The 25592-nt window shown below is 46.5% G+C and overlaps 1 protein-coding gene across 1 annotated transcript in view; it reads right to left on the reverse strand.

Annotated features, from left to right (window-relative positions):
- Positions 1–25146, reverse strand: part of ATRN (attractin) — a 176089-nt gene extending 150943 nt beyond the window's left edge. The window contains exon 1 of the mRNA XM_065060197.1: positions 24800–25146. Within this exon, the coding sequence (XP_064916269.1) occupies positions 24800–25131 (332 nt within the window). The 5' untranslated portion in view covers positions 25132–25146. The remainder of the gene's footprint in view (positions 1–24799) is intronic.
- Between the last annotated feature and the right edge of the window lie 446 nt (positions 25147–25592).

A 25592-nucleotide genomic window follows, 5' to 3' on the forward strand; every position in this document is an offset into this window, starting at 1 on the left:
TCATCTTAATCCCTTCAATAAAAACCGGCACGGATCAGTTTAACCACACTTGGATTATTCCACGAGCCCGTCTAAGCTTTTCCACTGGCTTCTTGCAACAACCAAGTCAACTCACGCCACTCGAACCGCCACAATATTTATTTAAGAGCCCGAGAAAACAAACCAAATGCGAAAGGCATCCAGCAATTCAACAGCTCCGAGCCGAGGAGGTGAAGAACTGAACTCATTCCCAAATACCGGAGCGTGTTCGTCGGCCTCGCTGGGGCCAACAAGTATAAATCCCTTGGGAAAGAGGCGTTTTTAGCCGCTTTATTAAAGGCATCTGCACTATAACTTTTACAATCCATATCCAAAATCACCTAAAGCATTAAGACAGACTCGCAGTTATTAAAGCAGCGAGCCTTGATTCCTTACCAGGATGGATGAAGCAGCAAGAAAACTCGCTTTGAAATAAAATCCTTCCAAATAATAGACATTTTAAGCGCATTTTAATCAAGCAAAGACCACAAGGAACCGCTTTATTTTTGGAATAAATGCTGAAAATTTGGCGACAACGCCCTCACTGGCACGTAAGGCAGGATTTACGGCTTGTGTCAACGCAGCCTTAGCAACAGACCCAGCGCAAGATCTTTCTAATCCAAGATCCGCTCGCGTTTCTTGACACGTAAGTAGCTCAGGAGTGTTTGTCTATGAAATAGCTCGGTGGGGAGAAGGTCACAACCGCCAGCCTACTGATTTCTCATTGTGGAGGTGGAGACGCACATGTGTTTATTTTTATTGTCCCTCTTTTCTGGTAGTTACGCTCTCTTGGTATCACTACGAAGAAAAAATATAAATAAGAAAACCAAAACCAAGCCAACACAAACCCAATAGATTAACTGTTTAACCAACACTGGGGTCAATCCAGAAAATGAAGGCAATTACGGGCGTCCTTCGTGTGTAGGAGTTGGGGCAGAACTTGCAGGCCCAAAGAGTCAAAGCATCGCTGCAAAAATTCTCGCTTCCATCTCCACGTCTGCCATCTGCACCTTTCCTATTCCCTCTAAAATGCCTTAGAAAGGAGTTATTCTTGGACAGGAGCAGGACAAAATATGAAATTCCATCTGCTCCCGACAGATTCGTAACAACAAAACAAAGACGGAAGCTCAACGCTACTTATGTAAAGTGTCGAAATAACCCGTCGCTTCACTACAGAGCTGAGATTTATTTACAGGCCACCTCTCAACTAAACATCTCTAAAATAAAAGTCCCACCTCCTTACCCAGGATTTAGTCATCACACACTTTCCTCACTCCATTAACACCTATACAAAAAGCAGAGAATCACACAATGTCCTGAATTGGAAGGGACCCACAAGGATCTTTGAGTCCAACTCCTGGCCCAGCACAGGACACCCCCAAAATTCACACCATGTGGCTCAGGGCACGTTTGCACCAACAAGAAATTCTGCACAAAATTCTGCTCTGATCGCTTCTTTTTATTTTTAATTAAGAAATTACTTTGTCTCGTTCCAATTTCTTCTTCGGTCACCTCTACTTATACCAAAGATTATTAAAACATTAGTTATGAAACACTGACCATCTACTGCAAGCACCTTTACGCCCTGTAAGAAAAAGCTCATTCCTGCCTTAAAATTGATGAAACCAAGACGTGATACCTAAGTGTCTTTGTACCCACATCTGCTATTTAACACAATAAATACCAAGCTCCAGGTTATTAAAAGGCAGAAATTCCATGCTGAATGCTTTCCAGACTTATCAATGCATCATAAGGTCAGCAGCTTCTTCTTATCTGCTGTGCTTTAAATTAATCTGTCAGATGTAATTTATAGAGCAAGGAACAAGAAGTGAAGCAATCATGGAAATAAATTTCCCTTTGACACCCGAAAAATACAAAGGTACCAGTCACTGGATGTAACAGTTTTCAGGAACCACTTTGTCCTTGCGCTAAAATTACCTGTGCAAAGGTGTAAATAAAAAATCAGGCGGTTGGTCTTTTTAAGTTCCGAGGCAGCTGGATGTATTTAACGGACTTGCAATCAGTGCTGATACAGTGGAGAAGTTCCATAGTGGACCCTATAGACTTATTTAAAAAATGAGCTGCAAAAGATTCGCACACAGTGGGTTCACAGACAAAAAAAAAAAAAAAGATTGAATAAAAGAATTATGGCTACTGAACATTTCCTCAGTACCTTCAAAGTTTCTCATCCAATTCCAGAGCCCGCATGAGCATCCCAGGCATCAGGACCATTCAACACTGGACCCTTTGCGGTTCCCATAGCACAGGTCACAGCAGAGGCCTTTATATATTAATGTATGGAGCTGCAATCTCAAAAAATAAATGTGGGACAACGGAGAAATGTCACAGCAGGCGGCGCTGAGACCAAGCAAGCCAAGGATTGAATCAGAGCAACACAGAATGTCAGGGATCGGAAGGGACCCGGAAAGCTCATGCAGTGCAATCCCCCCATGGAGCAGGAACACCCAGATGAGGTTACACAGGAAGGTGTCCAGGCGGGTTGGAATGTCTGCACAGAAGGAGACTCCACAACCCCCTGGGCAGCCTGGGCCAGGCTCTGCCACCCTCACCATGAAGAAGTTTCTTCTCAAATTTAAGTGGAACCTCTTGTGTTCCAGTTTGAACCCATTGCCCCTTGTCCTACCATTGGTTGTCACCGAGAAGAGCCTGGCTCCATCCTCCTGACACTCACCCTTTATATATCGGTAAACATTAATGAGGTCACCCCTCAGTGTCCTCTTGTCCAGCTCCAGAGCCCCAGCTCCCTCAGCCTTTCCTCACACGGGAGATGCTCCACTCCCTTCAGCATCTTGGTGGCTGCGCTGGACTCTCTCCAGCAGTTCCCTGTCCTGCTGGAACTGAGGGGCCACAGCTGGACACAATATTCCAGGTGTGGTCTCCCCAGGGCAGAGCAGAGGGGCAGGAGAACCTCTCTGACCTACTGACCACCCCCTTCTAACCCACCCCAGGTACCATTGGCTTCCTGGCCACAAGGGCCCAGTGCTGGCTCATGGTCACCCTGCTGTCTCCAGGACCCCCAGGTCCCTTTCCCCTACACTGTTCTCTAATAGGTCATTCCCCAACTTACACTGGAACCTGGGGTTGTTCCTGCCCAGATTCAAGACTCTACAATTGCCCTTGTTCTATTTCATTAAATATTTCCCTGCCCAACTCTACAGCCTGTCCAGGTCTCACTGGAAATCCAACTTGGGTTTCCCTCTTATCCCACCTGCAGAAACAGACACTTTCTCACCTTCTCTAGTACTGTTTTGAGCTTTTCACTTCTTGTTATTAAATCTATTTATTAAAGCCCGAATTGGGAAGAGGGAGACAAAACTTGCTCAGAGCATTTGGGTTTTGTTTAGATCAAGCAAGGCTGTTCAAACTGGCTCCCGGTCAAATTGTTCCACTAATTACAATCCCTATCGTAGAGAAAGTGGAATTAATCCATTACATCCTCCACTCTTCACTTTGGGGGTGAGTTTCTCATCTCGGCAAGTTTAACAAGCAGAGTTTGAAGCACCCGACAAATCTCAAGCCGTGAAATGGCACTTCCCAAGAAATAAGGAGATATAAACTTTTGCTGTCAAATTAAAGCATTTTAACTGCTCAGCATTATTTAAACATTACAGGTGAGAATGCAGCAGCTGCCACCCATTTCAAGTGAAGGTTAATGGGCAATAACACCACAAAAACATAAAGGATCAGCAGCATTTAAACCCTTGCAACGACTGGACTTGATGGTCTTAAAAGCCCTTTTCCAACCAAAATTATTCTATAATTATGTAATTTGTTGTGGAGTTGTTTTCCTTTTGCCCTCCCAAGTGAGTGTGTGAAAGGGCAGGTATTTAAAGCCAGAATTAATAAATATTGAATGCTCAGCGTCTTTAAGAGCTGGGCCATTAATTTAAAGGCTTAACTTGAGCCACCGACAGTTTTACCACAGAATCCAAACGCGTTTCCCGAACAGCAAACACAGAAAATCCTTGAAAGTAAACGGGGCTCTGGCCAAAGACAATTATTAAACTCACCCATCCAAGGCAGGACCTTTCACAACAGCCGCTTTTAACCTCGGAAAGCAAACAGGGCATTTAACAGAGTCCGTACAAAATTTCCTACCGCTTCCAAACCCAAACGAATTGAGTTACTATTTGCACGGCAGGTTTACTACACCTCAGCGGGACACAGGGTTCCATACTGTGAACGTTGGCTGGCGTAATAATCAATACATAATTTAGAGAGAAGGTGATCATCGTCACTTTAATATGAACCAAAAAAGCAGATGTTTTCCTGTGGCTCTTAGTTCTTTTTTCTCCGAAGACAGAATTATTTCTACATGAGCAGTGCTGTGACTTGTCAACAAGCATCTCCTGCTCTGCCAAACGAGCCCCGATACTCCAAAACCCCCCTCGGCCGCTAATTTGCCGCAAAACATTTTGTATCCTGCAATAGTCGCATTTGCACACATACCAAACGCGGGTACGTTTCTATCAAAGTCTTGGGCATCACATAAAAATTACACATTAGCGCAAAACTAGCGCAACGTCATTTCAGAATTGCGTTCAAAATAATCACGTTTTGACCCAAGGAGGATGGTTCCAATAAATGAAAAATCACTGATATAAATAAATCTAAAGGGGGGGAAGAGTAATTTGTAACTGTGACAGAATGCAAACCCCCCCTCTCTCCCCCTCCCTTCCTTCCATATGGAAGGTGTAGACACATCTCTAACAGCTTCTTTTGTTTGACCTCAGAGCCTGGTCAGAGTCATTAAGAGAGAGGAAAAGGGAGCACAGAGGCACCGAGGAGTCCCTTACTTACTCCGTGCTTCAATATAAGCACGAGTATTTTCTTTAATAATTCCTTGTGTCAAGGGTTAAGATTGCGGGGTGACAATAAAACCCTGGCAGATGTATTGTAAACCCCCTCTTCCCCCCCCACTTCCCCCTTTTGACCTTCCCTCTTCCCCCTTCCCACTCAGGACAGGTGATCGGGAGGGAAAGAAGGACAGAGAGAAGAGAGTTGGAAAAATTAACAATGTTTTACTAATGCTACTAGTAAGAATAGAGAAAATAATACAAAATATACAAAACCAATCTTGAAAGTCTCAGCAACTGCAGAGCTGGCACCCAAAGTCCTGGACTGGACTCTGCAGCCAACCGGAGCTGGATTCAGTCTGTCACTGGCCTCAGTTCGCAGGGACGACTAGCAAGGTCCTCTCCTAGTGTTGGCCATAAGCAGAAGGGAAAAAGCAAAGGCAAAAGGGAAAAGGGACAAGGTCCTCGTGATCTCCCACTTTTATATGAAGTATTCACGTGAATGGAATGTTATACACAGTTGGTCAGTTTCTTGGTCACCGGTTTCTCGTTGCCCCTCTCGCGAGATGTCCATCCACGCTTATTGTTAAGTTTGCATTCCATACCTAGGTTTACCAAAACATGTGTCTGGATCTCCAGGAAAATGCAGTTAATACGAAGGCTTTAGCTGACAGGCAAAATTCACTGAAAGAGAAACTTGTTTTTAACAAATCCAGGACACCTTGCCAGATTCAGGCAAGTATATATTTTTCCTGGACTCAGGGGTGGCTCTGGCATTGTTTTTGGTGAAACCAAGTCTATGCACGCTGTGGATCTCTAGTGGTATTAGTTACTGCACCTTTACCTCAGCTGATATTTGAACCTGTACTCAAGTCACTTTGGAGAGCTAAAACCCAATCTTCCACCAGTCAATCTGCTGGACTTTCTTTTACCACATAGAAGTTCGTTTTGGACCCTGTTGTCCCCTAAGTAACTTTGGGGTGCCTCCGTGACAGTCACTACAGAAAGTCTACTTAAAAACTATAACACATATAATTGCTGTTGCCCAGGTTCACAGAACCAAAGATTGGAAGGGACCTCAAAAGATCATCCAGTCCAATCCCCCAACCGTTCCTCACCAATAACACCCCTTCCAACGTGGGATTTTGTTTGAATCTTCCAAACCACTCAAAACTAAAAAGAGTTAAATTAACATTTCAATCCTATGAGTGCTTATGCACATTAATTTTATCACAAGAACAGCAACCGCATGTAGAGTTGGGTCGGTCGCACAAGCAGCTACAACTGGAAGAATACAACTCCAAACACAAAGCTGGAAGCATAAAACCTTGAATTTTAAGAAAATTGACTTCCTGCAAATTATTTTTCTATACAGAGGAGCACCCAATACCTGTAGTGAGGCTCCCAAAAGTTCAGGTTTCCTCAACTTTCATTTTTGGGGTTAAAATTCAACCCCAGTTGGAAAACACAGTTGGTGAGAATGTCCAGCCCGCGCTGTCAGGAGTTCACCGAGCCAAACAACTCTGAGCGATGACATAAACACATTATTTTGCTTTAATTGTTTCCATTCAAGGCTGTTGTTCTATATTAAGAGTATTACAGGCCTTTAGATAACTTTTTACACAGTTAAATTTGAATAGAATTCATTATTTTTTTTCCATTTGGGGAAATACTGACACAGTAATAACAAAATAAATCACGTGCATATGCTCCCAGTCCGAGCTGTGAGCTGGAGAACAACATGTAAAATATTTCTAATATAAATGAATAGCTTCTGCAATTATTGGTTTCCAGGTCGTGACGCATCTGTCCCTGATGCCACCAGGACCATCCAATGACTGGTCCTCAAGTGAACCATCAGACTCCTGGGATTAAATGTCAGGATTGGGGGTCATAGGGACAGCAGGGTGACCATGAGCCAGCACTGGCCCTTGTGGCCAGGAAGGCCAATGGTACCTGGGGTGGGTTAGAAGGGGGTGGTCAGTAGGTCAGAGAGGTTCTCCTGCCCCTCTGCTCTGCCCTGGGGAGACCACACCTGGAATATTGTGTCCAGTTGTGGCCCCTCAGTTCCAGCAGGACAGGGAACTGCTGGAGAGAGTCCAGCGCAGCCACCAAGATGCTGAAGGGAGTGGAGCATCTCCCGTGTGAGGAAAGGCTGAGGGAGCTGGGGCTCTGGAGCTGGACAAGAGGAGACTGAGGGGTGACTCATTCATGGGGATCAATATGGAAAGGGGGAGTGTCAGGAGGATGGAGCCAGGCTCTTCTGGTGACAACCAATGATAGGACAAGGGGCAATGGGTGCAAACTGGAACACAGGAGGTTCCACTTAAATTTGAGAAGAAACTTGTTCCCAGTGAGGGTGGCAGAGCCTGGCCCAGGCTGCCCAGGGGGGTTGTGGAGTCTCCTTCTCTGCAGACATTCCAACCCGCCTGGACACCTTCCTGTGTAACCTCATCTGGGTGTTCCTGCTCCATGGGGGGATTGCACTGGATGAGCTTTCCAGGTCCTTTCCAACCCCTGACATTCTGGGATTCTGTGACTTGTTTCATTAAAAAAAAAATAATTTAAAAAAATTATTATTTCGTCAATTTTTCCAAATGACAACATGAGTGTTTTACACTTGGCAAAGTGCACCTTCAGTAATTGAAATAATAGTTTACATTTAGCAGGTATTGAATGAATATTACCCATTTCTTATGCTGATAAGAAACAGCTGCAGGCAAGAGCATTTGCTGATCAATAAAGAACTGATATGAGCAGAAATGATAACCAGACCCCCTAAAAACAAGAGCAGAGGAATCCTCTCTGCTAACAGGAGATTAAAAGAAAAGCAATCTGATCGGGGGTGATGATATTACCCAGGAGACGCTCTCACCGGTGCTTTGAACCGTAATATAATTTTCCCTCCTTCTCCTTATTGCCTTTTTACTTTTGTCTTTCGAAATGCATCACGCTGACAAATAACAACCATTCAAAGGGCAATTAGTGTTTCTGGGTCTTTTTTTTTGTGTAACTTCATCTAAACAGGCCTTTTTCTGTAAATCACGGCAAGCGGAATGTCGTTCCATCCCCATTCTGTCACTTCATTCTCCCTGTTTTTTCAGGATGAAAGGACCCAGAATCTCCAATGACATCACAAGTGATGTCACAAGTGATGTCAACAGTGCACATCTGTGCCCTCCACCCAGCTCAGAAACGACATTTAATCCCATTCTGGCTTCAGCTTCTTACCAAACAAACATTCCCCCTTTAGACTCCGCCTGTTTATCACCTAATCAATCACTGCCCTTCAATTGCGATCGTTTGAGGAGGTGCCTGATTAATTTTATGCCAATAGAAATGACCAAACGGATATAAAGCTCAGTTGTAAGCTTAGTTCAGCTTTTCTGGCTACCACACCAATGGCAAGAAGTTCTTGAGGTGTCACATCCAGCTCCTGCATCTCAATAATTCTCCAGGTGACATTGAATCCAACAGGTTTCCAACACTCAGATAATATTTATCTCTTAAGATGCCTCCATCCTAAGTGCTGCATTAAAAACAACCCCCCCACACATATATCATTAGCACTCATACCAAATACACATTTTGTTTAAAATAGTGTCATTTACAAACAGCAAAGCTACGGTCAGATTGATGGGTCTGTGGATATACAGATCATCTTTCCCACATTGTTTTTAAAGTATAGACACTGCACATAGCTATTCCACAGTCCAAAGACTAAACTAACGTTACTTTCTACAACCAGCTCTCCACTATTTTTAAAGCTGCTCTTAAAAGATTATGAGTACACCGGCCCAAGGGCAAAATTCAATTATAATTACATGGAGAAAACATTTTTAAAGTGAATTAAGGATAAAGACATAACACAAATTCCACAAATCTTTGCAGAGCATTAAGATAAAAAGAGCAGCAATGAACATGAAGCCCATGAGTAAAAATAATCAAGACAACATACAACACGGGCTATTTTAGGGGGTAAATGTTATGGGTATGACTTCTACATAGTCCCTTACTACAAATAAGTAATATGATATGTATCTACATGTACCCTGCTCTCATATTCAGTGCTCATGATCCCAGAACGTCAGGGGTTGGAAGGGCCCTGGAAAGCTCATCCAGTGCAATCCCCCCATGGAGCAGGAACACCCAGATGAGGTTACACAGGAAGGTGTCCAGGCGGGTTGGAATGTCTGCACAGAAGGAGACTCCACAACCTCCCTGGGCAGCCTGGGCCAGGCTCTGCCACCCTCACCATGAAGAAGGTTCTTCTCAAATTTAAGTGGAACCTCCTGTGTTCCAGTTTGAACCCATTACCCCTTGTCCTACCATTGGTTGTCACCGAGAAGAGCCTGGCTCCATCCTCCTGACACTGCCCCTTTCCATATTGATCCCCATGAGTGAGTCACCCCTCAGTGTCCTCTTGTCCAGCTCCAGAGCCCCAGCTCCCTCAGCCTTTCCTCACACGGGAGATGCTCCACTCCCTTCAGCATCTTGGTGGCTGCGCTGGACTCTCTGCAGCAGTTCCCTGTCCTGCTGGAACTGAGGGGCCACAACTGGACACAATATTCCAGGTGTGGTCTCCCCAGGGCAGAGCAGAGGGGCAGGAGAACCTCTCTGACCTACTGACCACCCCCTTCTAACCCACCCCAGGTACCATTGGCTTCCTGGCCACAAGGGCCCAGTGCTGGCTCATGGTCATCCTGCTGTCCCCAGGACCCCCAGGTCCCTTTCCCCTACACTGCTCTCTAACAGCTCGTTCCCCAACTTACACTGGAACCTGGGGTTGTTCCTGCCCAGATTCAAGACTCCACACTTGCCCTTTTTCTATTTCATTAAATTTTCCCCACCCAGCTCTCCAGCCTGTCCAGGTCTCTGATGGCAGCACAGCTTCCAGTGTCACCACTCCTCCCAGCTTGGTGTCAGCAGCAAACTTGCTGACAGTCACTCTATTCCCTCATCCAAATCATTGATGAATATATTGAATAATACTGGTCGCAGTACTGCCCCCTGAGGCACTGCACTGGATACAGGCCTCTGCAGTTTAACAGTCGGCTTGAGAAAGGACTTTGCATTCTCCAAAACACCTGTGTGGAAAATGGCTCTTTGAGACCAGCTTTAGACTGACAGCGAAGCCTCAGATTTGCATCATAAGTCTGACAACACCCCAGCCTCGGCCCACAAGGGCTGCAAAGTACTGAATCAATTAGGCATCCAGGCATTTAACCACTTCATAAATCAATTCTGTAGCTCTACGCTGCATTAATTCACTTGGAGAGGGGAGCGCGTGACACCCGTCTCGGTTGGAACTTCGCTTGAAACACGGGGAAGGAATCACGGTACAAACCACAAGTGCACAACAGAAAAACAGTGTTTAAAAAAGACCACATCCCAGAGATTTCCTTTCCCCATTTTCAATCCTGTTGGAATTTGCTGCCATAAGTTTAATATCTGCACATCGACACCGTCACTCTTTAGTCACCTAAAGGACACAGTGCAGTCCATGGACAATGTTCCTCAAAAGGCAACTCACAACAGTATTTTACTTACATTTCTAGATCCAAAACAGGGTTTAATTTCACAATACCACGTGTAAAATGGTTCAGTTTAATTTCCAGTACATGCAAGTGAATGTCTAAGAAAATATAGTCTGCAAATGTGTCCTTTCAATATTTTATTATATAACCCGTAAGACCTTTGCTAACAAGATTATGATGAGAAAATATATATACACATAGATATAGATAGATAGATAGACAGACAGATAATTTGAAGTGTATTACGTATCAAAACCACTTTGGACAAACTGTTACCTTGCTGACTGCTCTTCTTTCTTCCTTAGCTGCATCCCTTATATGTGAAGTAATATAAGTGTGCTGCACAATAATTACTTTAAATTCAACACCTACGTAATTGTACAGCTTCACCTACACTACAAGTGCTTTACACATAGGAGGCACAGAGGTAACTGCCAAAAGAAGAACATTACAATGGCAACATTTCCAAAGTTACCACTTCTACTATTTTCACTCCACGCAGAGGTTAGAGCAACTCAAGACTAATTAGGGCCAAATTTTTCCAGAGTTTGGGTTTAAAGACTCTGCCTACGTATCCAAGAGCTAATAATGAAGCAAAAAGCTTATAAAAAGACTCTTAGCTATAGAGTGATTTCCTCTCCGAGTCATGAGCAGAAAGGAGAAGCTCTGTCAAAATGCCAGATAGTCTCTGTAGGAATATATATCTATATATCTGTATAGATATAGATATATATATATGTGTGCGTGTGTATATTTAACCCCATTAAAATTATAGCTATCAGGGGTTTATTTCATTTAATTGGAGATTAAAGGGAAAGCAACTTATGCCAAGTCTCAGTCCTGACCAGCAGTAAATCTTTAGCCCATCAACAGCCCAGTCCCAAAGAGCTTCCTACACTGAGCCCGTTCATCAAGCGCAACACCTTGCACAACTCTTAGCACATGTGTAAAATAGATCTTAAGTCTCCACGATACTTTCTGGCCTCAAAACGAGTGGCTTTTTTCCTTAATGTATGTCGAAGACACCACAGACGTCACTCACAGTGGTTTATCTGCTCCTCACAGTGGTTTATCTGCTCCGGTATCGATGCACCGTGACCTTCCTCCAGCTCCTCTTCATTTTTCAGCGTGAATTTGTTGCTTCTGGCTGCACCGATCACAAAACGCTACAGAAATCAGCATTCTAGTCATGTCTACAGCATCTTCCTGAACCTGAACAGTAAGATTTCCTTCAGCGGATGTCGGAGTTCCCTTATTTACTGACCTTGCTACAGAAAAGCAAGACAGCCTTGATGCCCAAAGAGAAACCTGGCCATGAAGTGCTTGGGCTTCTGCAAATCTGCTCTTGTCCATCACAGCTTTAAATCAACAGGACATGTACAAAGAATTGATGTGTAAACAGAAATCAACGGACACATATACAGTTGTCTCCTATAGACTTTCTTCTTCAAATCCACAGGTAAAAGCAAAGAATCGCTTTCTAAGAGCTGCCTTCTCCAGGTTCAACAGAGGGGAAGTAAATTTCTTCTTCTGGTAATGCCAGAGAATCGGGGTTTGAAGAGAAGAGGGAAAGTTTATTCCATACTACAGTTTCCAAACCACGGTGGGTGTGCAAAGCAGCAGGGCAGAGCATCCTCCCCACCTCCCCACATACGGTGGAAAGGGAAGATCTCAAATCCTTCCTCAGGAGATTACGGAAGCACAGCTCCTTCCTGGGAGCTGCATAAAACCGGCACATAGAGAAAGATCCAGGGACCGAGGAACGCAAAGTCTAGAAAAAACTGGGAAGAGCAGAAGTACTTGTATCACACAAGTGGTGCATGTCCCGAGTTCCAGGGGACAATCTCTGTTTCTTGGCCCAGTAGCTGTGTTTTTACGCAGGATCCCAGCCTGGCTGGGGTTGAAGGGACCTCTGGAGATCATCCAGCCCAACCCACCTGCTCACGCAGGGTCACCAGAGCAGATCACACAGGGTCGTGTCCAGGCGGGTTTGAATGTCTCAGAGAAGGAGACTCCACAACCTCTCTGGGCAGCCTGGGCCAGGCTCTGGCACCTCAAAAAAAACCAAGTTTCTCCTCATATTCAGACAGAACCTCCTGTGTTTCAGTCTGTTCACACCAGAACAAGACGCATGAATTCACATCAACCTACAAAAAAAAAAAAAAGGAACAATCTCCCTCCACGTTCCCTGGGAGAACCTCCAACCCAGCTCTGGAGGATGCTCCTTGTTCTCCAGCACAGAAGGTCCATGAGCCCTTATCACCAGCCGTGCACCTTCTGCAATATCTCCCCAGCTTTGGTGAACCTTGTGTTCCTGTCCTTGCTGTGGGAGATGCTGCGCGATGAGTGGGTTTCAGGAGGCTGAAGAGATGTCATCTTCTGCACGGTGTCCCATCTCCTGCAAGCTCTCACACAGACACATCTTGTTCTGAGCACAAGCAAACCTCAGGCATAAGATATTCTTGATGCCTTGACCAGATAACACTCTATTCACAGTCATTTCTTTCTCCTTTTAATTCCATGACAAATTCCCATCAGCAGTGATTAGAGAAATTAAGATCACATTTAAACTTCAACACACAATATCCTTCTTCATAAGCCTCGCTGGAGATGACTTAGGCATATTTATAGTAACATTAACCATATTTCCTCTATAGGACAGTATTAATCTCAGAATAGGCAAGTTGGTTACCAGTTGCCACGCAAAATGTACCTTAAAGTATGGATTCTAAAGCCCCTATGTAAACAGCATCATCATCAGAATATCTTTAAAACAATAAATAACTTGTCTTTGTTTCATAGATAGGGAAACTGAATCAAGAAGATTCGATGACGAATTGTATGTCTGTTTGATCCCGGTTATCAAGGGAATTGCGCTCTATGGCCAAACCCCAAAGTTTTTCAAAGTAAAACACAAAGGGATGTGGTGACAAAACTAGAGAGCAAAGGGGAAAGAAATAAAGCAACAATGGCTGTGATACCACCCTTTTATTTCAGGAAACACTCCCACAAGTTATAGCAACATAAAACCTGAGTAATCTCTGCAGTTCTTTGTTTATTCATTCTCTTTGTCTTCTCAGGACTGAAGTCCACTTGTCTCGTTTTTATTCTTCTTTAGGTGCTGTTAGAAAAGTTACAGGCTACAAAGTCCCAAGAGCTTTTCCAGGTGGATCACACGCTCCTGTTCTCCAGAAGAAACCCAGAATCACAGAATCGACTGGGTTGGAAAAGCCCTCAGAGATCATCCAGTCCAACCCTTGGTCCAACTCCAGTCCATTGACTAGATCATGGCACTAAGTGCCATGGCCAATCTCAGTTTAAAAACCTCCAGGGCCGGTGAGTCCAGCACCTCCCTGGGCAGCCATTCCAATGCCTGACCACTCTCTCTGCACAGAATTGCTTTCTCATCTCCAGCCTCAATTTCCCCTGGCGGAGTTGAAGCCCATGGCCCCTTGTCCTATTGCTGATGCCTGGGAGAAGAGACCAATCCCCCCCTGGCTAGAACTGCCCTTCAGGTAGTTCTAGAGAGTGCTGAGCTCAGCTCTAAGCCTCCTCTTCTCCAGACTAAACAAGCCCAGCTCCCTCAGCCTCTCCCCATAGCTCTTTCAACAGTCTTGTTCCAGATCTTTTCACATTTAAACACCAAACCTGCATAGAAACTGTTATTACGCTGTTCACGTTTGGAATTATGCGCCTATTGAGCCAACATCTCCCTGCTGTCCCAGACTCTTCAACAGTTCAGGTTACTGAGAGTAGCTGCAAATGACCCAAGAATTACTATTTTAACGCTATTACGTTTTACAGGGCACCGAGTTATCTCTGGGCTTGTCACGTTCAAATAAAACAAGTTAACAGAATATTAGCGATGTCCACTAGGAAAATAATACATCTCTAGCACCATTAGAATGGATGTTTTAGAAAATATGCCCATGGCAGAGACGTCAAGTTCTGTTTTACTTTGAACCACTTCACCACCTCTCAAAATGATTCATACTCCAAAAGTTGAACAAGGGCATATTTAAACACCCATTACCCAAAGTGAAAAGCATTGACTTTAAAGCATTGCAAAGCATTAGGAGAAGCAGACACCAACTGACCTCAAAAGTCATTATTTCCCAATATATTATTTGGGATTCAATACTTGTCTTCCAGTGGACGACTCAGATACAGTAGGATATTGTTTTTTCTAGCACCACAGAAGCACTTCACAGAATCACAGGATCCCAGAATGTCAGGGGTTGAAGGGCCCTGGAAAGCTCATCCAGTGCAATCCCCCCATGGAGCAGGAACACCCAGATGAGGTTACACAGGAAGGTGTCCAGGCGGGTTGGAATGTCTGCACAGAAGAAGACTCCACAACCTCCCTGGGCAGCCTGGGCCAGGCTCTGACACCCTCACCCCCAACAAGTTGCTTCTCAAATTTAGTGGAACCTTTTGTGTTCCATTTTTAACCCATTACCCCTTGTCCTACACTCCCCCTTTCCATATTGATCCCCATGAATGAGTCACCCCTCGGTGTCCTCTTGTCCAGCTCCAGAGCCCCAGCTCCCTCAGCCTTTCCTCACACGGGAGATGCTCCACTCCCTTCAGCATCTTGGTGGCTGCGCTGGACTCTCTCCAGCAGTTCCCTGTCCTGCTGGAACTGAGGGGCCACAACTGGACACAATATTCCAGGTGTGGTCTCCCCAGGGCAGAGCAGAGGGGCAGGAGAACCTCTCTGACCTACTGACCACCCCTTCTAACCCACCCCAGGTACCATTGGCTTCCTGGCCACAAGGGCCCAGTGCTGGCTCATGGTCACCCTGCTGTCCCCAGGACCCCCAGGTCCCTTTCCCCTACACTGCTCTCTAATAGGTCATTCCCCAACTTACACTGGAACCTGGGGTTGTTCCTGCCCAGATTCAAGACTCTACACTTGCCCTTGTTCTAGTTCATTAATTTTCTCCCCGCCCAACTCTCCCGCCTGTCCAGGTCTCTGATGGCAGCACAGCTTCCAGTGTCACCACTCCTCCCAGCTTGGTGTCATCAGCAAACTTGCTGACAGTCACTCTATTCCCTCATCCAAGTCATTGATGAATATATTGAATAACACCGGCCCCAGCACTGCCCCCTGAGGCACTGCACTAGATCCAGGCCTAACTGGACTCTGCCCCATTGACCAGGACTCTCTGGCTTCTTCCCTTCAGCCAGTTCACAGTCCATCTCACTACACAATCATAATAATGCATTTTTCCCCCATTTTTATCTGGCAGCATTTCAGCCCCACACGACTTCGCATCTCAGGTCTTGCAATGGCTGGAAATTTGTCTTCCTGGGGTCGCCTTTGCCGATTCCACACGAGATCAAAGTTGTAACAGAGAAACGCTGAGCTCTGAAATAGCTGTAAAATCCATGTGACACCCTCCGCTCAGCATTAATTGGGTTTCGGTTGTGGAAATTAATCATTAAACAGCAGGTGCACAACTTGGGCGGGAAACGTGGCGCACGTCGCTACAAAAAACCTTCACAAAGCCATCTTAAAGGTTATTTTAGAAGAACTCAAACATGGTCTGGATCAGAACAAGCAATGAAATGCAAAAGTTGTGCATGGGGTGAACCTCAATCATGGATTTTCACCAGATAAGGCAATTTCATTCAAATATCTGGTAATAGTGCCACAATACGAACACCCGGAGCACAAGCAAACTGTGAAAGGAAGGATTTAACAACATACTCACAAAGACATTGGGGAGAAAGAAGAGAAAAACAGACTTAATTCTGAGCTATACATTATAACAGCAGCAACTCAAAGCTAAACGCAGGGAAGGTATAATTTATTGGTTTCTTATAGCTGTATTAATGACTGCAAAACAGCAGGGATGACAAACTACCACAGCTTGGAAAGCAGAGTCATTGAAGCCACGGTTATTCCCTCACTTCATGATGAAATAACATTAAATCCAACCGAAATTTTCTGAATGGAAAAAATAGCTCTCACCAAAGGAGTTTACATAAAATGCTAATTCACCTGCGCCAAGCTTCTTATAGTTTGAGCAGACAAGCACCACCTTGGAGATGGGTATTACATTTTCATGCAATACAAACACTGACTAATAAGAAAGTCTTCAAAAGGGTGTTTTCCTAGCGTAGCATCCTTATTTTGTGTCCTTTCAGATTGCAGAAACTATTAAGAACTCATAGCAAAGAAAGAAAGATACATATATTTCTGAAAAATGGGCAATAGAGAAGACAAATAATAGAAAAACTGAGATTTTTCCACAGCTACATTCATATATTTTGCATTAGAAAGCTGAGCGGCACTGGCTAATGGTAAAATACATTACAGATAATGATGGTAAAAGACATTACAGATCATTTTCACCCCTAACAGGACATATAACACCCCGTCCCTATACGAAGCAACAACCCCTATTCGACTTATTGCAATAAGCCGCTCGAGATGAGCGTCGCGTATAGAAAGTCTAATTATTGCGTAGCCACGAGCTCGGTAGGTACAGCAGGAAATAAAGGGAGTTTACACACTGGAAACCCACGTTTCAAACGCCCAGACCAGCTCGATACCGAGATCTCCCTTAAACCCGCTCAACTGTGCTGCTGCGTGTTCAGAGAACTGAACATTCCCAACCTGACGATACTGCAGGAAAACTGTTTTACTGAATTAAGCCACAACCGGGAACGTTAACTCCGATTCTGGGGTATGTCATACAATCTGATATCGGGATCAGCTGCCCTAATTTAGGAGGGACACTTCTCAGCCAAACAGTAAACCATTTAAATCCTTCATCATCATCTGAGACTCACTATTATCAACCATTTGCTTTAAAACATCATTCTAAAAACCCCCACTATCCTCACGTACCCAATTTAGCTTATCAGATTTTCACACGAAGACTGTTCTCTCTGCAATTAAGGTCTAATGATTTCATGCCACCGCAATCAGGACAGAGCTTTTCCCCTTGGAGAATCCCAAGGATTTCAAGTTCTTCAAGCCAAAACCAAGCCCTTAATCATAGCAAGTCCATCAGAACCCTCCCAGCGACCTGCGTCTCTATCAAATATTTACTTTAAGCAAAGGGAGGGAAGCGCATTAGTGGGAGTCTCAAGTAGATTCTGAAGGTATCCCACGTGGAGCAGCCGCAAACAAAGCAAGGGAACAAAAGCAGGAAACGAAAAGCAAAACATCGTGACTGGGTTCGGAGTTTCGGCAGCACAACAAGGATTCGATCCAAAGCCACGTGCAACATCATCTCTGTTCCGGGCTGGAAAATCCATTAGCAAATTTTCCAGGCGCACGGCAACACAAGAACAAAGTACGGGGGTAAAATCATTGCGGTCCTTTGGGTGAATTCCACTCCTCCACCAAAACCACTGTCCCTAATAAAAATCACATCGTTCTCAATCCCTTCTGCTGCATTTTTTACTCTATCTTTTCCCTACGCTTTAGAAGATGTGATTTAAAGAACTACTCACTGAGAACATTTTGAAGCTCTACCAGATCAAGACGCTCGTTCCAAGCGCTACGCTTGGAACTTCAAATGGGAAAAAAGAGTCTTCAAGGAGAGCGGCTGTTTAACAAAAGAGCACCCAAGGGTATCATAAATCAACACAATAATACAATAGTTCGGTCAGCAGCAGCATTATCTGAATATATAGAGGATTTTCAGCACAGGTCTTCATAGACACTTATGTTCAGTGCAGGAAGCTCGTGGGTTTAAATTTGATTGCTCACGAAAGCTTCAGAGGAACGTGCATCCCAAACGTTATTTAACTTGATCGGGACACACAATGAAAGCAAAACTGGTCCTAGAGCTTTTAAAAGCCTAAAGAAAAAAAGCCATTTCTGTGAAAGCGGCGCTAAACTCAGTCGTTTGTTGATATATTTCAACAGAAGTCGCTATGTTAAATGTAAATTGACTGCGATGGTAACGAACACCCAGTTGGACATGAGCTTATTTTGGATCGGTAATGAAAGAAGCAAATGAGACCGGGAAATAATGGAAGAATCCAAAGCGGTGTCAGACAACTTGTGCTAAAGTGTCTCAGGCAGCTATTCCGTGATATTCAGAGACGTAAAGAAGTGAGACAGAAACACCTTTTGTGTTGACCACTGCAGAAAAGGGCGTATTTGCAATGAAATCTGAGGTACTGACATGTTCCTGGGATTGATTGTTACCCTCTACTTGCACCATTCCAGAGGTCTCGATGCTTTGCAGGAAAAGAGACGCTGGATGTTACGTATTCAGCTCACTCACAGGTTGAAACCATGACCTGTTGGATAATTCGAATAATTAACGCTCCAATGGTGATGAGAATCATAGAATCATTTCAGTTGGAAAAGACCCTCAGGATCATCGAGTCCAACCATAACCCAACTCTAGCACCAAACCATGTCCCTAAGAACCTCATGTCCGTCTGTCCAGCCCTCCAGGGATGGTGACTCCAGCACTGCCCTGGGCAGCCTGTTCCAATGCCCCACAGCCCTTTGGGGAACAAATTGTTCCCCACATCCAACCTCAACCTCCCCTGGCGCAACTTGAGGCCGTTTCCTCTGCTCCTGGTGCTTGTTCCTGGGGAGCAGAGCCCGACCCCCCCTGGCTCCAAGCTCCTTTCAGGCAGTTCAGAGATCAGAAGGTCTCCCCTCAGCTCCTGTTCTCCAGCTGAACCCCCCAGGTCCCTCAGCCGCTCCATCACACTTGTGCTCCAGCCCCTCACCAGCTCCGTTCCCTTCTCTCAACTCGCTCCAGCACCTCAAGGCCTTTCTTGGCCTGAGGGGCCCAAAACTGACTCCAGGATTCGAGGTTCGGCCTCCTCAGTGCCCAGCACAGTGGCACAATCACTTCTCCAGTCCTGCTGGCCACACTATTGCTGACACAAGCCAGGATACTGTTGCCCTTTTTGGCTACCTCGTCACACACTGGTTCATGTTCAGCTGCTGTCACCAGCACCCCCAGGTCCTTTTCCTTTCCAGCCGCTCTTCCCTGAGTCTGCAGCGTTCATGGGGTTGTTGTGACCCAAGTGCAGGACCCAGCACTTGGCCTTGTTGAACCTCAGACAATTGTCCTCATCCCAACGATCCAGCCAGTCCAGATCCCCCTAAATGGCCTTCCCACCCTCCAGCACATCAACACTCCCACGCAACTTGGTGTCATCTGCAAACTGATTGAGGGTGCACTTGATCCCCTCATCCAGATCATTGATAAAGAGATTAAACAGAACAGGTTGATGAAGCAGAGATGACAAGAAAGCTCCAGCGTGCACTGAACTGCCTCACGGTTCTGAATTTTCCACTGTTTCCTCCTTGCTAATGTCCTGGTTTTGTTAACAAACAATATAAACCAGACTGAATGGTAACGATAAGAAGTGAGGGTATTGCAAACATTAACAAAGCCTCACGCAAGTCAAATATTTATGCCGGCTGCTCGGTGCAAGGCAAGAAGCATAGAACATCTCAGATATTTCAAAAATACTGAATTATTTCACGGATGAATTTTTGCTCTTCAAACAGCCCTAGTAAAACATCAACCTGCCCAATAAAACAGGGAGGATCCAGATGAAATATGAGCCGTGAGTTGCTCTCTCAATGAACAGACCATTTGAATGCATTTATAGATACGCATTTGTAGACACAGATATACACACACCTCCTAGCAAAATTATAAATCCAGAGTTAGAAATAACGCCTCCAAGAACTAAATAAAAGCGTGTAAAGGTTCATTTTTCCCCAGTGAATTCTTCAAAAGTGATAATGCTTAAGTATTTCCTACTTGAATAGCTTATTCTTTTATTACCAGCGCACATCTGAGCGAGCCTTTCACACGGCAACAGGGAGGAGAAAATCATTTTAAAGCACGACAAAGCACTAATGAAAAGAGAAACAGAACGGGGATCGGCCACAAAATCAGCACCCAAACCTAAAAGAAGCGCTTAAACTGATGTGATTCAAATCGCCAGCATCCTTAGATATATTAAATAGTTTCCTGACTTTTCTAAAGCTTTAAACTGCATCAGGTAGCGTTTGGTTTTTTTTTAAACTAGCTTTTGAGCAAAAGTTCCCATTTATTTAAGAATGGGAGCTGTGAAAGTCCTTTGCCCGCTAGCAACTCCCTCAGGTTACGATTTACCCAAATCACCTAGAGATAAAATTCCCCTTCACTGTAATATTCTTTGGCCAAGGACATTGTATAACCACCGACTCCTTAACAATCTTCAATCAGCAGCCCATAACCGCCTCCGTTAAATTAATAAAAAGGTAGTTTAAAAGATACACTCTAATCTCTTTTCTTTTATCCCTCCAACTGTCACGTTGCATTGCTGAGCACTGCTTAGCATTTCCAATCTCCCACCTCCAACGAGTATTACCGTGAAAGAACACACAAAAACCACTTTTCTAGAATCATTTGGTGTTTCATTACATAAGTCAAAATATAGTCAGTCCATATTATCAGCTACAATCATCCATCGCTGTGCCTATAGGCACGATTCGCATACAGTCGCTGTTTGAGAAGCCAAACGCTATCCTGAATTTGTTAACCCAATCCTCTGCAATCTCTGAATGATACATTTATTTAAAATAGCGATAATTTCTTAAGCTGGGCTTTACCTCCCTTAGCAGCCCTGCCAGTTAGGAAGCCAGTTGAAATAATTCCATCCACATAGGACAAGAGGTCGTGTCACTGAGCCGCAAAAGTTCTCAGAAGCATCTGTGGCTCCGTGTTTGCAGCTCGCAGCATCCTTGTGACCGTACAGCACCCAACGCTGGCAAGTTCCCCCTCAGTTTGGTGCTCCTGAGGCCTCACTGCTTGTAAATCTTCTCTCGGTCGTGCTGCTGGAGCTGTGAGACTGCGGGATTTCTCATCTCTCCCAACAAGTTCTCTCCTCCCCAGGCTCCAGCATCTCGAAGGCTCCAGCCAGCACGGAAACCCACTGGAGGCTTGGACAGAAATAGAAGACACAAGCGCATCAGGCACGTCCTGTATTTTCTATTTCAGCTTCCCACGAAAGCGGTTCTTTAAGGAGAAACACTAAGATCTTGAAGTGGTTGCTTCTTAAGGAAAAAAAAGCCACGTGAAGCACTTCATAACTCAATCTTCTGCCTTCACAAGAGCATCACTTATCTGTGCGGAGGTCGGTGTTTTCTCAGAAGCGAGTCCAGAACCTAACGAAACCACACGCAGGCATTTCTGCTATGCCTTTTTCTTTTTAAGAAGTCACAGAATGTCAAACATCCTTAAAAGACAAAAAAAACCAAACCACACATCCGTGTAAGAACAGTAAAACATCATCCCCCCGTTCCGTGGTTTGGGTGAAACAAAAAAGAAATGGTCCAGCCCGGTTTTGTTACCTAAATAAACAGACTTTCCCAAGGAAAAAGGCAAGTAGAATACGAGCGGACACGAAGCTGCGATGTTCGTTCTTCAATGTGAAAGATTAGTAGGTCAGCGAAGCACAAGTTGTATCATGCTCAACGTGAACAGAAAAGTCCCGGCCACAGATACAGTCATCATTTACATCTAGATAAGGACAGGAAGACGAACATGCTGAACGTAATTACAGCCCTCAGTCAAGCAGATAAGCCTGTGGAATAGACCACACTTAGAAAATAACATTCACCTGCCCTCCTACTTCCTATTTGTACCTACATAATAACACGGTGAGTCTTTTAAAGCGAAATACCATACCCTGCAATGTCACTTCTGACAGGAGACAAGGTAAACGCCAGGCATGTGAAAGTGGGGACGGCAAAGCTGTAAATATTGCTCAAACCACTTGTTTGTACTTTTCTCAGAGCTCCAAGTTTACAAACATTACTAGAAACTGCAACCCACTGGGAAATAAATAGAGCTTAACAAAACACATAGAGGGGAAAAAAAACCACGCGTTACGTTTTCAGTCGAAATTTTAGACCGGAATTATATGCGAAAAAGACACAAGAACAGATAAGAGCCTAAAAAAACAAAGGCCATTAGCAGTGGATATATCACAGAACCCCAGAATGTCAGGGGTTGAAGGGACCTGGAAAGCTCATCCAGTGCAATCCCCCCATGGAGCAGGAACACCCAGATGAGGTTACAATATATATCCATATATACGGTTATAGTTATAGATCCATTAGGTTTTTTTTCTTTACTCAGCAGAACCAGTTTTGCCATTCAGAAAAGACTCTGCCTTTATTTAAACCCAGCCCCCTTCAAATCGACAATATCCTAAACGACTTGAGGAAAGTAACAAGCACGTGTCTACTTCACAAGGCTCTTTGTCGAGGAGAAGCAAATTCTTATCATAACAGTGGCAAAAAACATATAAAAAAGGAAGCTTTTGACATCCAGAGCTTGCCCAGCCCGGCATCGTTTCCACACAAAACCCCTTTCAAATTAGCTGCATCACATCCCCATCAACAGCCTGTCAAAATAAATAAGAACTAAAAACTGGAAGCTTCAACTCCTAAAGCACACGAAGTGTTTGTCCTCCATGAGTTCGGCTCACACAGGGAGCTCCACTTCTAAATCTACAGGGAGCATCGTCAAAGGGTGTTTGGTACTTTCCATAAGGAGCTCCCTGAGAACACAAGCCCTGCCTAGAATCATCATCCCTTTTTTCATTGCTTTCTTTTCCAAGAATCAGCTCTGCCCGGGGAATTCACCTAACACACGCAGACACACACGCTGATAAAACCAAGGCAGGTAACCATCTTAGAGAAACCCCTTCCACCGAAAATGTAAGTTTAGAGAGAAGCCAGGGCGCGTTTCCAGCCTATTCCCGTGAAGATGTCCAGTTTTGCGTCCTGTGGGATAGACCTGAGACACACAACGCAGCCGAGTATCCCGTCACGGCCAGAACTGGCCTCAGCGCTGCAGGCAACGTGCTTTCCAGTATTGCACAGCCCAAAAATCGCCTCCTTTCCATGCAGACACCCTTCACGCCCCCACACACAGCACACAGTCTGGACAAGCACAGAGCCACAGGGGGAATCTCCATCCTCCTGCCCAAAACAACCCTTAAGCCCTTGTTTTCTCAAAAACAAGGCAAGACCATCACACCAGCCCCTGTCCCACTCCATCCCCTCCACCCACCCAGCACTGGCCTCGTCCCCAGCAAACCCAGGTGCTTCCTTCCATCAGGTTGTTATTCCCTCTGTCCGTCCCCCAAAAGCCAGCACCCCTCTGCCCCAAGAGCTGAACCTCCCCCAGTGCCAACCACCCTCTTCCACATGCTGCTTCTCTCTCCCCCCCGCATACCCTCCCAAATTCACCCTTCACCAAAACCAACCCCTGCCAAGATAAGATCGTTTAAACCCCCCCAAACACCCTATTTCCTCCACCGATCCTGCTCCCAGCCAGCTCAGCTGTCACTGTTTCTCTCCCACATCTGCCCCCACCCAGGAACTGGTCCCACAGCCACAGTGTCCTCCCACCCAGACACCCTCGCTGCTCCTGTCTGCCCAGGACACTGGCCACAGGCACCCAAAACCAGCCCTCGTTCACCCACCATCCTACTACTTACACAGCCCCCAAACCTCCCTCTGCTGCCCAAATATGTCCCCTTACCAGCTTTACCTTCTCTCTACAATATAAACCCAGTTACTCGTGGTCACACCCCAGGTTCAGCCTATTGCACCCACATCCCTGCTCCAGCACAGCCACAGCCCCTTCGACTCGCACCCCATCACCCCTGTGCAACCCCAGCAACCGACACCCCAAATTCTGTCCCCTCCGCGGCGTGTCTCTGCGGCACAAACACCCCATACCCCCTGACCCTGCTCAGTGGGGCACCCCATACCCACACCCGCCCCCCCAAATCTCCCCCATGCAGCCCCAGCCACCTACACCCCCAGACCTGGCTTTGTGTCATCTCTTGTCACCTGTCCCTTCGCAGCCACATGTCCCCAGATGTCCCCTCCGCCCCCAAATCTCTGTTGTCCCCCCTCTCAGCCCCCACACGGCCCCTCACACCCCCACCTCTGTTGTCTTCAGACTTGACCCCGCACAAACTCAGCCGGGGTCACCCAAACCCCCCCTTGTCACCTCCACACGCTCCTACCCAAACCTTATACCTATTGTCACCTTATTGTCACCCTGGGCAGCCTCAGCCCCCGGGGCTCCCAGCCTTTTGGAAGCCCCAAACCTCCTCCACACGCTCCCACCCAAATCTTATACCTATTGTCACCTTATCGTCACCCTGGGCAGCCTCAGCTTCCCGGTGCTCCCACCCCTTTGGAAGCCCCAAACGCCCCCTGAACCCCAAACCCCCTCACACCCCAGTGTCCCCTTACGCAGCCCGACCCAAGGCCACCCCGTTGTGTCCCTCCACACACCCCAAGTTCCTCCCAGCGCCGGCGCCCCCAAACCCGCTCCCGCCGCCCGCAGCTGCCCCTCACACCCACGGCCATATTGTCCCTAACCGGGTGACACGGCCCGCTCGGGGACTCACCTGAAGCGGCCCCCGCAGTGCTGGCACTGGTCGCCCACCCAGCCGGGCTGGCACTCGCACTGCCCGCTGGCCGGCTGGCACCGCCCGCCGTTGGCGCACGGCTTGTCGCATTCCTTCACCGCCTCCTCAGCGGCGGCGGCGGCGGGCCCGAACCCCGGCACCGCCGGCATTAATAACAGCAGCAGCGCCAACAGCAACCGGCGCGGCGGCGGCCTCCCGCCCCGCCAGCCCGGGCCCCGCCACGCCGTGCGCTCCCGCGCCATCTGCCGCCGACGACGCCGCCGACTCCGAGAGGAGCGGGCGGGGGGGGGCGGCGGGACAACGCGGACCATCCACCGCGGCGCCTCCCGGGACGGTGGCCGGCAGGGGGGGGACCCGCCGCTCCCGCTACGGTGGCCGGGAGGTGCGGGGAGGAGGGAGGGGCGGCCGAGGGAGGCGGGAGAGGCGCGGAGGAGGTGCCGCGGTCGGTGACGTCACCCGCAGACAACGAATAGCAGCGGGGTTACCCCGCCTGCGCCCCGCCCCCTGCCAGCGAGTGGGGCGGACAGAGTGGCCCCGCGCCGGGCGCGTCTGGCCCTGCGGAGCACAGAGCGTGGCGGACTCTGCTGGGTCCCGCGCTGCGGGGCCACCGGGCACAGGGCGCCCGGGGGGGGTGACACCCCAAGGGGGGTGCTGCCCCCAAAACCCGGCCCCTGAGGCAGATGTGGGGATCAGGTGGCACTGAGGCATGTGCGAGGCCTCGAAGGTGAAGCGGAGTAAAAAGTAGAAAAATCCCACGAGGTTTTTTTTGGTT

Source organism: Columba livia, chromosome 4 (genome assembly GCF_036013475.1).
Source record: "Columba livia isolate bColLiv1 breed racing homer chromosome 4, bColLiv1.pat.W.v2, whole genome shotgun sequence".
Classification (NCBI taxonomy): Eukaryota; Metazoa; Chordata; class Aves; order Columbiformes; family Columbidae; genus Columba; species Columba livia.